This window comes from Chrysochloris asiatica, unplaced genomic scaffold (assembly GCF_000296735.1).
Source record: "Chrysochloris asiatica unplaced genomic scaffold, ChrAsi1.0 scaffold00259, whole genome shotgun sequence".
NCBI lineage: Eukaryota > Metazoa > Chordata > Mammalia > Afrosoricida > Chrysochloridae > Chrysochloris > Chrysochloris asiatica.
In genome coordinates, this window is record NW_006408777.1 from 1,635,696 (window position 1) to 1,648,505 (window position 12,810).

At 37.2% G+C, this 12,810-nt stretch overlaps 1 protein-coding gene across 1 annotated transcript in view; it reads left to right on the forward strand.

The window, feature by feature from the left end:
• LOC102822923 (ras-related protein Rab-2A-like) overlaps positions 1-12,810 on the forward strand; it is a 214,380-nt gene that overhangs the window by 113,141 nt on the left and 88,429 nt on the right. The window contains exons 4-5 of the mRNA XM_006874044.1: positions 6,274-6,356; positions 7,054-7,146. Coding sequence (XP_006874106.1) covers positions 6,274-6,356; positions 7,054-7,146 — 176 coding nt within the window. The remainder of the gene's footprint in view (positions 1-6,273; positions 6,357-7,053; positions 7,147-12,810) is intronic.

Genomic DNA, 12,810 nt, shown 5'->3' on the forward strand with positions numbered 1-12,810 from the left:
AGAAGAATAAGGATGGAAATTTACTACATGGCTACAGTGGTCAAAACAGCTTGGTACTGGTACAATGAAAGATACATAGATCAATGGAACAGAATTGAGAATCCAGAAATTAATGCATCTACATACAGCCAACTGATTTTTGACAGAAACACCCAAATATATCGCATGGGGAGGTGATAGTCTCTTCAACAGGTGATGCTGGCAACGATATGCAAAAGATTGAAACATTACCTTCACCTCACACCTTATACAAAAACCACCTCAATATGGATTAAGGACCTAAATGTGAATCCCAGAATTATGAAGGCTGTCAATGAAAAAATCGGGACAAAGGTGAGGGCACTAATTCAGGGAATACACAGACTACAAAACATTTTGAAAAACACACAAACAAAAGTAGACAAAATAGATGAGTGGGACATAGTAAAAATTAAAAACTTATGTGCATCAAAAGACTTCACTAGAAAATTAAGAAGGGAACCCACAGAATGGGAAAAAATCTTTTGCAATGACGCATCAGACAAGGGACTCATTTCTTAAATATTTAGGAAATTACAACACCTCTACAAGAAAAAGACAAATAACCCAACTAAAAAGTGGGCACAGGACATGAACAGACACTTCACCAAGGAAGAGATCCAGGCAGCCAACAAACATATGAAAAAATGTTCACAATCACTAGCCATTAGAGAGATGCAAATTAAAACAATGAAATATCATCTCACACCAACAATAACAGTAAAGATAAAAAATTACTGTCCTCAGTAAATGCTGGCAGGGATGTGACGAGATTGGGACACTCCTCCATTGCTGGTGGGACTGGCAAAATGGTCCAACCTCTCTGGAATGCAATATGGCGTTTCCTCAGAAGGTTGAAAATTGAAATACATCATGATCCATCAATTCCACTACTTGGTATTTACCACAAGAAAAACAAGCCACAACACGAGAAGATATATGCACACCATATATCTTGTAGAAATATATGTATCACAGTTTGTTTATCCGTTTTTCAGATGAGGGGCATATATGAAATAGTAGAGATTTGATTACCAAGAGTTTGGGCCACAAGTTGGGCTGCTAAACATAAGGTCAGCAGTTCATATCTACTAGCTTCTCTATGAGGAAAGTTGAGGATTTCTGCTCCCATAAAGATTTTCAGCCTTGGAAACACTACACATGGTTGCTACAAGTAGGAATCGACTCCATGGTACAGGACCACTTTAGGAGTTAAGATTGCCACTAGTTTCCATCCTGATTACTATAAAAATTGGTATCATTAATGGAAATGTTGAAGCACATGGTTGGGTAACGGGCATCAGTTAGGTATACTGGAAGAAAATGTTAACACTATGGGGCAAAGAATCAGGATTCATTGCACAATCATCACATAAAAAATGAAGGTCTCTAAAGCTGCTTCTGCACAAATGTTCCATGACAGAATTTTGTTATTTTGGCTTATTGGTTAGTTAATTTTTGGTTTTAGTGGTTTTATTTATAATTGTCCAAATAGTTCGTTCATACTTCAGCAACCTTGGATAAATCCTGCTTTTTTGTTTCTTCACTGGGGATACAGAATAATTTGTATGACCATAGATTTATTGAGGGGTTTAGATTATGCATGTAATATAATTTAAACATTGTTTACATATGCCAGGTAATCAGATACAAATTAGTAACAATTTGTCCCCACAGAGAACTGAGTTCTTTCTCAATTCAGTATCAAAGTACTTTTTCAGTTCAGTTTTTCCATAACCACCGAAAACCCACTGCCATGAGTGCCCTGTGCTTAATTAACTATAAGAAACACACCTAGCAATCACTGTAGCTAGGTGCAGTGCTAAATCCTTCACCTCTGTCTCATTTAAATAGGGCATGTCCGAGTCATGTTGGGGAAAAGGCACTGGGTTCCTGCCTTTTTTACAGGCCATTTGAAGGCAAAATGACAGCCATCCCTCCATGTTGTTGAATCACAAGAACATTAGCAGCAGGTGCCATTTCTGAAGGGCTTATCACAAGTGAAGCAGCCACTGCTCTACGTGTATAACAAATGGGATCTTAGGGAATCTTTCTCTCAACCCTGAAAGGGAGAGTTGTTGTTGTTAAGTACCATGGAGTCGGTTCCAACTCATAGTGACATTACATTGGGTTTCCAAGGCTGTAAATCTTTACAGGAGCAGAATGCCTCGTCTTTCTCCCATGGAACCGCTAGTAGTTTTGAACTGTCATCCTTGAGGTTAGCAGCCCAATTCATAGCCACTACACTCCGATAATTACCTGATTTTACAGAATAAGAGCCTAAGGTTTAGAGAAAAGTATTTCTCTCTGAAAGTGGTACTAGCTGTTTTGGATCTGGTGGACTTTGTATAATACATATTTCTGAGGCTGATTGATATTTGCAATGAAAAAGTCCCCTTTACAAATTGCAAAGAAGCTTTCCATTGGGAAACCAATAGCCCTACTCCTTAGAACTGCAGATAGCAAGACTTCGTCTCGTGTATTTTAGACATGTCATCAGGAGGAATCAGTGTCTGGAGAAGGACATCATGCTTGATCAACGCAGTGACGTAGAGGAAGCTCTTCAACAAGATGGATTAACACAGTGGCTCAACAATGATTCAAACAGCAGCAATTGTGAACAGGGTGCAGGACAGGACAGTATTTCATTCTGTAGTATATAGGGTCGCTCTGAGTTGAAACCTAACAACAACAGTCCCTCGATAAATTTTATTAGTACTGTTCGTCATGCCCACAGTTCCCCACATCTTAGCATTTTGTAGCTGAAAGGGACTGTGACTGTTGGAGCTAAGGGAGACTCTTGAGGCTACTAATATTTTTAAATTGGGAATTTAAGACACAAGTTAAAGGAAAGGCTTCACGTCACACAATCTGACAGCTGCAGAGCTGGAATTGGAACCCAATCCTTTAACTTTTGGGGCTGGATGACCCAGTTTCTTAGTCAGATGAGTGAGGGATCCATGACACTGCATCTCACTAAAAATGAGCATGATTATATCTTCCAAGTTAGACTTGCTGTACTCTACTTATTGTATACCTGGTCATCTTACAAATTTTAAGTAAGACCTGGTAATCTGCTTCCTAAAGGTCACATCCTTGAAAACTCTATGGAGCATTTCTCCTTTGCACACATGGGGTTGCCATGAGTCAGAAACTACTCAATAATTAACATTAACAACTCCCTTAGGAATCCCTTGTTCTGTGATATCCAGTTCGTGAATACGGTTTCTGAGAGAGGTTGATAGGTTTGAACTGCCAACCTTCCAGTTATCAGTCCAGTGCATATCCTATAGTACCACACCAGGACTCTAGGAACCCCTTTCTACAGAGACATCTGTATCCTGTTCAGTTTCAAGGTTTTAAAACACCTTTAAACCAATACTTTATAGTGAAGAAGAGGAATCTGTATTTCCTAGGTTGCCTTATTTATTTTTTCACCTTAAAACAATCTACATCAAACAACATTTGGACAGGTTTATACTAAATTGTTTTTGTTTTTTTTTTTTAATCTAGATTACTTTTTTAATAAAGATAATCCAATAGTTAATCATTGGGCTAGCTTTGCACTGTTAATTTAATTGCTTATTTACAGGTAGAGAAGGGCATATTAAAACACTGGGCAAGATTTATTTCAAGACTGCCATTGAGTATGAGTATTTTGGAACACTTAATTGTGCTCATGAGGAACCTTTATGTAGACCAAGAGGCAGTTCGAAGAGAACATGGGAACACCAAATGATTTAAAGTTAGGCAAGGTGTGCGCTAGGGTTGCATTCTTTCACCATGCTTATTCAATTTGTATGCTGAGCAAATAATCTGAGAAGCTAGGTTATATGAAGAAAAACGTGGCATTAGGATTGGAGGAAGGATCCTTCAAAACTTGCGATACACAGATGATACTACCTTGCTTCTTGAAAGCTTGTTGACTTAAAATACTTACTGATGAAGACCAAAGACCACAGCTTTTGGAATGGATTACATCTCATTGTCAAGAGGACAAAATTCCTCACCACTGGACCAGTAAATTGAGAATCGGTCCTTAGAAACCTCACAGAGCAGGTGTTGTTGTTGCTAAGTACTGTTGCATTGGTTCCAATTCCTAGCAACCCTGTATAGGGTTTCCGAGGAGTGGCAGTGAGTTTGAATCACCAACCTTGCTGTCCAGTGCATTATCCTGCAACACCATACCAGTACTCCATAGGGCAGGGTTGGGGAACCTTTTTTCTGCCAAAATTTGTAACGTCATTCATGGGCCATACAAAATTATCAGCTTAAAAATTAGCCAGGTATATTTGTTCAAACATTTAATTAACTTAGCCAAAACCACCACCAATATGATGGCTGGAACTGCAGTTGCCTTGGCAGGGCTGGAGGTTCCCCACCCCTGCTTATATGGTCATGAGTTGGAACTGACTCCTCTGCACTTTACAGCAACAATGCCATAGAGGAGAGATTGATTCCAGAGTGTATAATTTTTATTCGTACAAGTCTCTGGAACTTAAAAAATATTTTGAATATAGCTTTTGTTTCTTTACAAAGTAATATTTTATGATGCGTAACTACATCCGTAGTCTTCAGTTAGAATGTGTAGCTTTTCATTTGTGTGGGGTTTAGTTTAATTTTGTAATAAGAACAAAATCCAGATTGAGGAGATTCAGTACAAAGTTATTTCCATATTAGAATATGTTTGTCTGAAACAATTTGGGTGAAATAAAAGTATAAATGTGTTTTTATTTTCCCTTTTACTGTATCACATATGGGCTATGAATACTCAAGTTTTAAATCCTGTTGTAAGACTTTACTGATGCCTGTTCCTCCTGACGTGGTGATATTGGAAAAGCACTTGACCGCAAGGATGGTTTGAACAGCAAGGTCCACAGTTCAGTCTCACCATCTGCTCCTTGGAAACCCTATACAATGTCCCTATGGATGGGAACCAACTTGACGGCACATAACAATACTCATTTAGAGTCCTGGTATGGCACTGGAGTGCTAACCACAGGTCGGCAATTCAAACTCACCAGTTGCTCAATTTAGATAGGGATAGCGCAGTGGTCAGACACTACAATTCATGTATTCGTTCAGCACACTGTTGTGTGCTTGTTGTGTGCCAGGCCCAGTGCTAGAGGTGGAAGTATCTTAGGAAGACCTATATAAGAACAAGGAATTACAGTGATGGGTGTTAGTATAAAGCACAATATAGTGTATAAGCTACCTGTGTGTGCATTCTGAAGTGGGAAGGACTTGATATTTATTTGCTCTGGAAGATAAAAATTTGGAACATAATATGAGTATTTTTCTTTTAAAAGTTTGTAGTACTTGAATACCAAAAAAAATTGTAAATCGTAGTTTTATTTTTTACTTGATTTACATGCTGATTTTCCCCCAAATGTAGAAATGAGTAATTTGTTGTTTGTTTGTTTGTTAAGAGTCATTTGACAGGAATGCTCTCAGTTTTAAATTCAGAAACAATTGGCCCACCCGTCACCAGACCTTCTTAAAAAAAATAATGCCACCAGTGAAAAACAGAAATCAGCGATTTTTGTATGATCTCTGGTGTCTGTTTCACAAGTCGGTATACATGACTTTTCCATCCTGTTGCCTTTTGACAAGCATTATATATCACATACAGAGAAACTGATTAAGTGTAGAGGGGAAATTATATAAATTAAATTCAAAACCATTTTCTGTTCTCATAATAAAATGATTACACAAAGAATACCTTCTGATGACTATTGAAAACTCACTGCAGTTTATGATATAACTGATAAAATCTGCATCCTTGGCCTTCCAGCAACCTTTACACCAGCAGATGGTGGGCGTAAAGATGTCATTCATCATTTATTTACAATGGGCTTTATTTATTCTAGTGTCAACAGCTGCCCCAGGGAGTGGGTTATTGAATTCAAATGTGAAGCTCTGGTTATTTGCTTCCTTTTAAATTTGTCTTCAGAGCTTAGTTGCTAGGAGTCCATTCTGTGCTCTAATAATGATTCATGTATTGTGAAGCCATTCAGTAAATTGGGTTGTCAGAGATTGCCAAAAAGGGTTTAGAGGTCTTGTTCCTGGGCAGGGAAGGGTAGTTTATCAGCAATAGTGGTATTAAGTAACTTTTTCATAAAGCTAGTCAAATTTTCTTCTTTTTTTTTTTATGTACTCCTTTCCTACCTGCCCATTTTCTTCATATGAATAACATGAAAAATGTAAGAGGATAGGTTACTAAAGGAAAACTCTCAATCTCTTCTTTCTTAACAGGCTGGGCAAGAGTCCTTTCGCTCCATCACAAGGTCGTATTACAGAGGTGCAGCCGGTGCTCTACTAGTATATGATATCACAAGGTGAGAACCTGGAAGTATTTCACGTTACTGTTTAATATAGAGCATTTTTCTAAGTAAATATGATTACCAGTACTGAATATGTAGCTTTGCTCTTCTTTATGCTCTGTCTGCCTTGAAAACCTAAATTGTTTTTCTTATGAATTTCGTTGTTGTTGTTAAGTTCTGTTGAATCAATTCCAACCCATAGCGATCCTGTACAGGGTTTCCAAGGAGCAGCTGCTGAGCTTGAACCACCAACTTTGCAGTTCAGATGACTTTGCAGTCTGACACATTAGCCCGCAGCACCAGAATAAGCACCCCAAAATTAATGTTTGGTATTATTATTTATATTTTTTTTTAATTTAATTTTTAAACGTTATTGCAATAGTGAACTCTAGAACCATATACTGTACTTGGAAGCAATTTTTCATTATTTAAGTAGATATGAGTAAAAGTGCAGTTGTCTAATGGAATATATACCATTGGTAGCATAGTGGTTACGGATTGGGCTGCGAACCACAAGGTCAGCAGTTCGAAACTACCATCTGTTGTGCGGGAGAAAGATGAGGCTTTCTGCTCCCGTAAAGATTTACAGCCTTGGAAACCTTGTACAGGGTCGCTGTGAGTCGGAACCGACTCCACGGGACATAACAACAACAACAATATCCTTTAGGGGAAATGCATTTAAAATAATAATAAAATTGTCGTTTATGTTTAGGAGAGATACATTCAACCACTTGACAACCTGGTTAGAAGATGCCCGTCAGCATTCCAATTCCAACATGGTCATTATGCTTATTGGAAATAAAAGGTAAAAAGATTAAGATTTAGCATTTGCAGTGCATTATTGATGAACGTGTGGATTAATAGTTATGTACTCTTCTTATTCATTTGTACAAATGTAAATTGTTTCTTTAATTATAAAATTTTGGAAATTCTACAGTACTCAATAAAATATAATATTGTTGGAATTAAAATAATTTCTTTTTCACAACTATGCATTTTGAGAAAGTTTCATTTGATGAATAAAGTCAAATCCACAGATTTATCTGAAAAGTAGTAGTTTAAATGTTATCCAAATTCTCTTAAATATTTGCAGTAGAAATAAGTATCTACACAAAACTCAGAAAACTGTACTCCTTTTTCATGGCTTAATGTTCATTGCACAAATTAATACAGTGCACAGTGACCCTTGTATACGGTTTCCAAGGAGCTACTGGTGGGTTTGAACTGCCGACCTTATAGTTCGCAGTCCAGGGCAGATCCTACAGCACCACACCAGTGGTACATAGGTTAATCTGATATATTTCTACTAAGTTCTATAACACTTTAGTATCATTATTAGTTATTACAGTAATGTTAAGTGTGTAACTATGAATTTTATTTACCTCGCTAATGAATGAAAAAGCCATTAAAACAGTAAAACGGATTCAACTAAGAACTCAAAGTACCACACATTTATAATCATTTGAGGATTGTTGAAATGAATTTACAAAGGATATCAGCATATGCAGCATGATCATTGTATTCCACTAGGCACAATTTAAGGACCTCTGGTAGCTTAGTGTTTATGAATTGGACTGCTAACCTCAAGGGCAGCAGATCGAAATTACCAGCTGTTCTCCTGGAGAAAAATGAGGCTTTCTGCTCCAGGAACCACCACCACTACCAGACACAATTTGCATTTCTGTTGATAGAAAATATTTACAGCAGTAGTCATTTTCTGCAGGTTAAATTCTGTCTTTACAACTCTTTTAAAAAGTGTGGAATGAAACTAAGACAGTCCTTTTTGTTGTTGTTAAGTGCCATTGAATCCGTTGCAACTAATAATGACCCTGTTCAGGGTTTTTGAGGAGCAGTGGATTTGAACTTCTGACCTTTCAGTTCAAACCAACATCACTGTCGAGTGCTTATACTACAGCCCAACACCAGGCCTCCAGTAAACTAAAAACATGCCTAACGTGAGAACCGAACTCACAGCCCTGAGGTTAAGGGTCTTATGTACTACCAGCTGAGCTAGCCAGGCAAGAAAGTACTTAGAGGAAGATTATAACACTACACATTTCTATTAGGTGATGTTATTCGGTGCCATCTAGTCAGTTCCCACTCATAGGGTTCCCTGCATAGGGTTTCTAAGGAGTGGCTGGTGGGATTGAACCATCAGCCTTTTGGTTAGCAGTTCACTGCTTATCCCACAACGCAAGATAGTTTCAAATCAATAACTAAACTTCTACCATAAAAAATTAGAAATATAAGAGTAAATTAAAAGGAGTTAATAAAAAGCATAGAAATAAAATTGAAACAAAATAATAGAGAAAATCATTGAAAAGAAATGCTAACTTATAAGAAGGTAGCTAGATATTGACCAGGAACAAAAGAGAATCCTGCCACTGGATTGTATACTTAAAAATGGCTACCATTACAAAGTTTATGTTGTATTTTAACCACAGTTTTTAAAATTTGCATAAATGAAAAGGCAATCTACACACTGGGAGAAAAATGTTTGCAATAAATATATCTGACAAAATATTTATATTTACAATAATATAAAGAATTCTTACTAAGAGAAAAAAGTAACAGCCCAGTTTTTTAAAAAAATGGGCAAAAGCTCTGAGGTAATACTTGTCTAAAGAAGATGCACAGGTGGCAGATAAGCACAGAAAATAACCCAAATGCCCCAGATACATTTTGACAGAGCCATTACGTTGGAATACTACTCAACAATAGAACAAAATTAATTATTGGTAACCTAAAACAAAGGGAATAAATCTCAAACTAATTATGACACTCATCAATGACACTCATCAGATTTTATACTTTTAGTAAAGGTTCTTTAAATCATGTATACCTCAATAAGGAATTGTAGTGTGGTGCTGTAGGATAAAGCACTCAACCGCAAGGTAAGTTTGAACCGAAAGGTCAGCGGTTCAAACTAACCAGCCACTCAGAAACCCTGTATAGGGTTGCTGTGAGTTGGATTCAACTCAACGGCACTTACCAACAACAACAAGTTGTAGAAAGTAAAATATCCAGTAGCATTATATAGATTTGTTTTTGTTTTTAAATTTTTTCCATAAGTGGTATTTCTATGATAAAAAACAACCACCAACTTCGTCTTTGTAATAAGAATATCTATTATCTTGGCATTCACTTAAGACTTTTCTTGAGTGATTCTTTCCTCATTTCACATCATCTCATTAAATCTTTCAAGGTTCAGGCTACCAGAGGAATATTTTGTAGTAATTCTAGTGTGGCATTGTGGGTTAATGGTTAATGCACTGGACTGCAATGTCAGTTTGAACCACAAGGTCAGCAGTTCAAACTCACCAGCCACTCCTCGGAAACCCTATATAGTGTTACTATGGGTCGGAACTCACTCAACAGCATTTAAAAACAACAACTATGAAAGTATTCTTTGTACCACTCAATGATTATGTCTAAAATAAGATGAGAATATTTAGGGAACAAAACTAATGTCATAGTTCTTTTGTTTTGCCATTTCCCCCTTGCATCTAAAGCATTGTGGTGGCAAATATAAAACTTAAAAAAATCATAAAAGTTTATTCCTTTATTTTTAAACATCTTGTAAATTGTCTGGGGGCGGGGGTTGACTCTTGATCTTGTAATATAACTGTGTCTAGTGTTTTGTTCTTGCTGTATTACTGGTGACTTAAATTTGGTTGCTGACCATAAGAAAACTGCACCTTGTCCTGTGCAGCCTGATGTCAGTCACCTGGCAGAATACCCCTGCTTCTGGAGGCGTGTGAACCCACCCTGAACTAAGCTACATAAAGAGTGAACAGAGAACTGTTTGCACACTTCCATTCTCCACCACATTCAGGAGACCGGAAGTGTGACAGGTAGTAAGTGCCTGAGAATACACCAGTGTACAATCATCAACTAAATATAAACAGGACACCACACTGTCATGGGGAAAATAGACAATTTCAGCTTATACAAGGAAACAAGATAGAGTGCCTCAAACAAGTCATCAAAATACAGTCAGAAAATATAACACCAGAAATGGTATCAGAACTATCTGATAAAGGAATTTTAAAGAATGCTAATTGGACAGGTTCATCAGATTGAGAGAAAAATAGAGAAAACTACAGGTGAAATCAAGAAAGCAGAGGAAACTATGGAAAAAAAAAACAGGGAACAAATAGACAAAATATTTGAAACAGTAAGAACCATACAAAATCAGCAGTTAGAAAGCCAGAAAAATAACACTAAGACTTCAGAAATAGATAATACACTGAAAGGGTAAACAAATGGAATTGAATTGATAGAAAGCTAAATCACTGAGCTTGAAGCTTGAAGAAAAATCTCTTAATAATCATCTGCTTAAAGAACAATTAGGGAAAAAAGAACAAAAAAATCTAAAGAAAGCCTAAGAGGTATGTAGGAACCAATCAAGAGTAATAACTTGTATGTTGTAGGAATTCCAGAACAAAAAGAACCCCCCCCCCAAAAAAAAAACCCATAGAGAATATTGTCCAAGAGATGTTGAAAGAAAATTTCCCCTACATCATGAAAGATAAGAAGATAGCCATTCAAGAAGTTGAACAAACACCAAACAGGGCTAAGACATACTATAATCAAACTTTTCAAAATGAACGACAAGGAAAGAATCACGATGTAGGGGAAATTTCCTTTCACCATCGCTTGGACAATATTCTCTATGGGTTTTTTTTTTGGGGGGGGGGCGGTGTTTCTTCTTGTTCTGGAATTCCTATCATATGCAAGTTATTACTCTTGATTGGTTCCTACAAACCTCTTAAGCTTTTTTCAGATTTTTTTTTTGTTCTTTTTTGGCTTAGGAAAAATGACATGTTACTTAAAAAGGAGAACTAGTAAGACAAAAGTCTGATTTCTTTTGTCACCATGCAGACACCATGCAGTCAAGAAGTCAGTGGAATGACATATATAAGACTTGGAAAAAAAAAAAATATATTGCCAACAATGAATCCCATATAGCAAAACTGCCCATCAAATATGACAGTGAAATTAGGTCTTTTTTAAACAAATAGATAATAAAATAATTTGTGAAAACCAGACCAACCTCACAAAAAATACTAAAGGGAGTTTTATGGACAGGGAACCAACAACAGCAAACAACCTTAGATTAACAAACATGACAATATTACCTATACACTCAATCCAGATATTGTTGTCATTAACTGCCATCAAGTTGGTTCTGACTCATAGTGACCCTGTGTAGAGTTTTCAAGGAGCGACTGGTGAGCTTGAACTGCCAACCTAGTGATTCAAACGCGCATTTGCAGTCCAGCGCGTTAACCCACAGCACTATACCAGAGCTCAAATATAGAAGTACCCAAAGTAAAACAGACCTATAACATTGAACAGAGAAATTGCACGAACAACAAAAGATAAAATAGATGATTGAGACATACTAAAAATTAGAAGTTTATAGCATCAAAAGATTTTACCAAAGGAGTAAAAAGGGAACCCACAAAACGGGAAAAAATCTTTTGCAATGACATACCAGACAAGAGACAAATTTCTAAGATATATAAGAAACTATAACACCTCTACAAAAAAAGGACAAATAACCCCAATTAAAAAATGGGCACAGGACATGAACAGACACTTCACCAAGGAAGACATTTGGGCAGCCAACAAATATATGATGAAATGTTCACAATCATTAGCCATTAGAGAGATGCAGATTAACAATGAGCTAGCTATCATCTCACACCAGCAATAAAAGTGAAATTCAAAAAAGCAGAGGACAGTAAATGCTGGCGAGGATGTAGAGAGACAGACTCTCCTACATTGCTATTGAGAATGCAAAATGGTCCAACCACTGGAAAACAGTATGACACTTCCTCAGAAAGTTGGAAATAGAAATACCTTATGATCCAGCAATTCCTCTACTTGGTGTATATATCCACAGGAAATACATGCCAGTACATGAGTAGCTATATGCGCACGAATATTTTTTTTTTTTTTTTTAAGTTTTATTGTGAATTATGTGACAGTTTACATGGGAGAACATCAGTTTTACATTCATCCTATCATATTGTTTCATTGCCATGGTTACAATCCCCTCAATCAATGAAAGGGTATAACCAATCAATGAAAGGGTACATCCTGTAAGCCTGTTCCCCGCCCCCACCCCTCCGGTCCTCAGCACACAGCCCCTCTCCCTCCTTGGGTCCTGAGTCCCCAGCTGCTCCATCTCTCCACATCATCATCTCTGCCTCCATCTCGGGGATCACCGCCTCTATGGGTAGGTTCTGCTCTCCGCTCTTCTCCCTTCATGGTTCTAGGGACCTCCGCTCCTAGCCTGCAAAGTTAATCACTCCCTTCCTTGCCACAAAATGTCTAGTTTTACATTTACAACCTTCACAATCAGTCCTGGTAACAATTATTCACCCTTGTGTCACAAGAGACTTATCCACATTTCCTTTAATCAGTCCCGCCTAGACAGATTGGATACTACTCAGTGGAG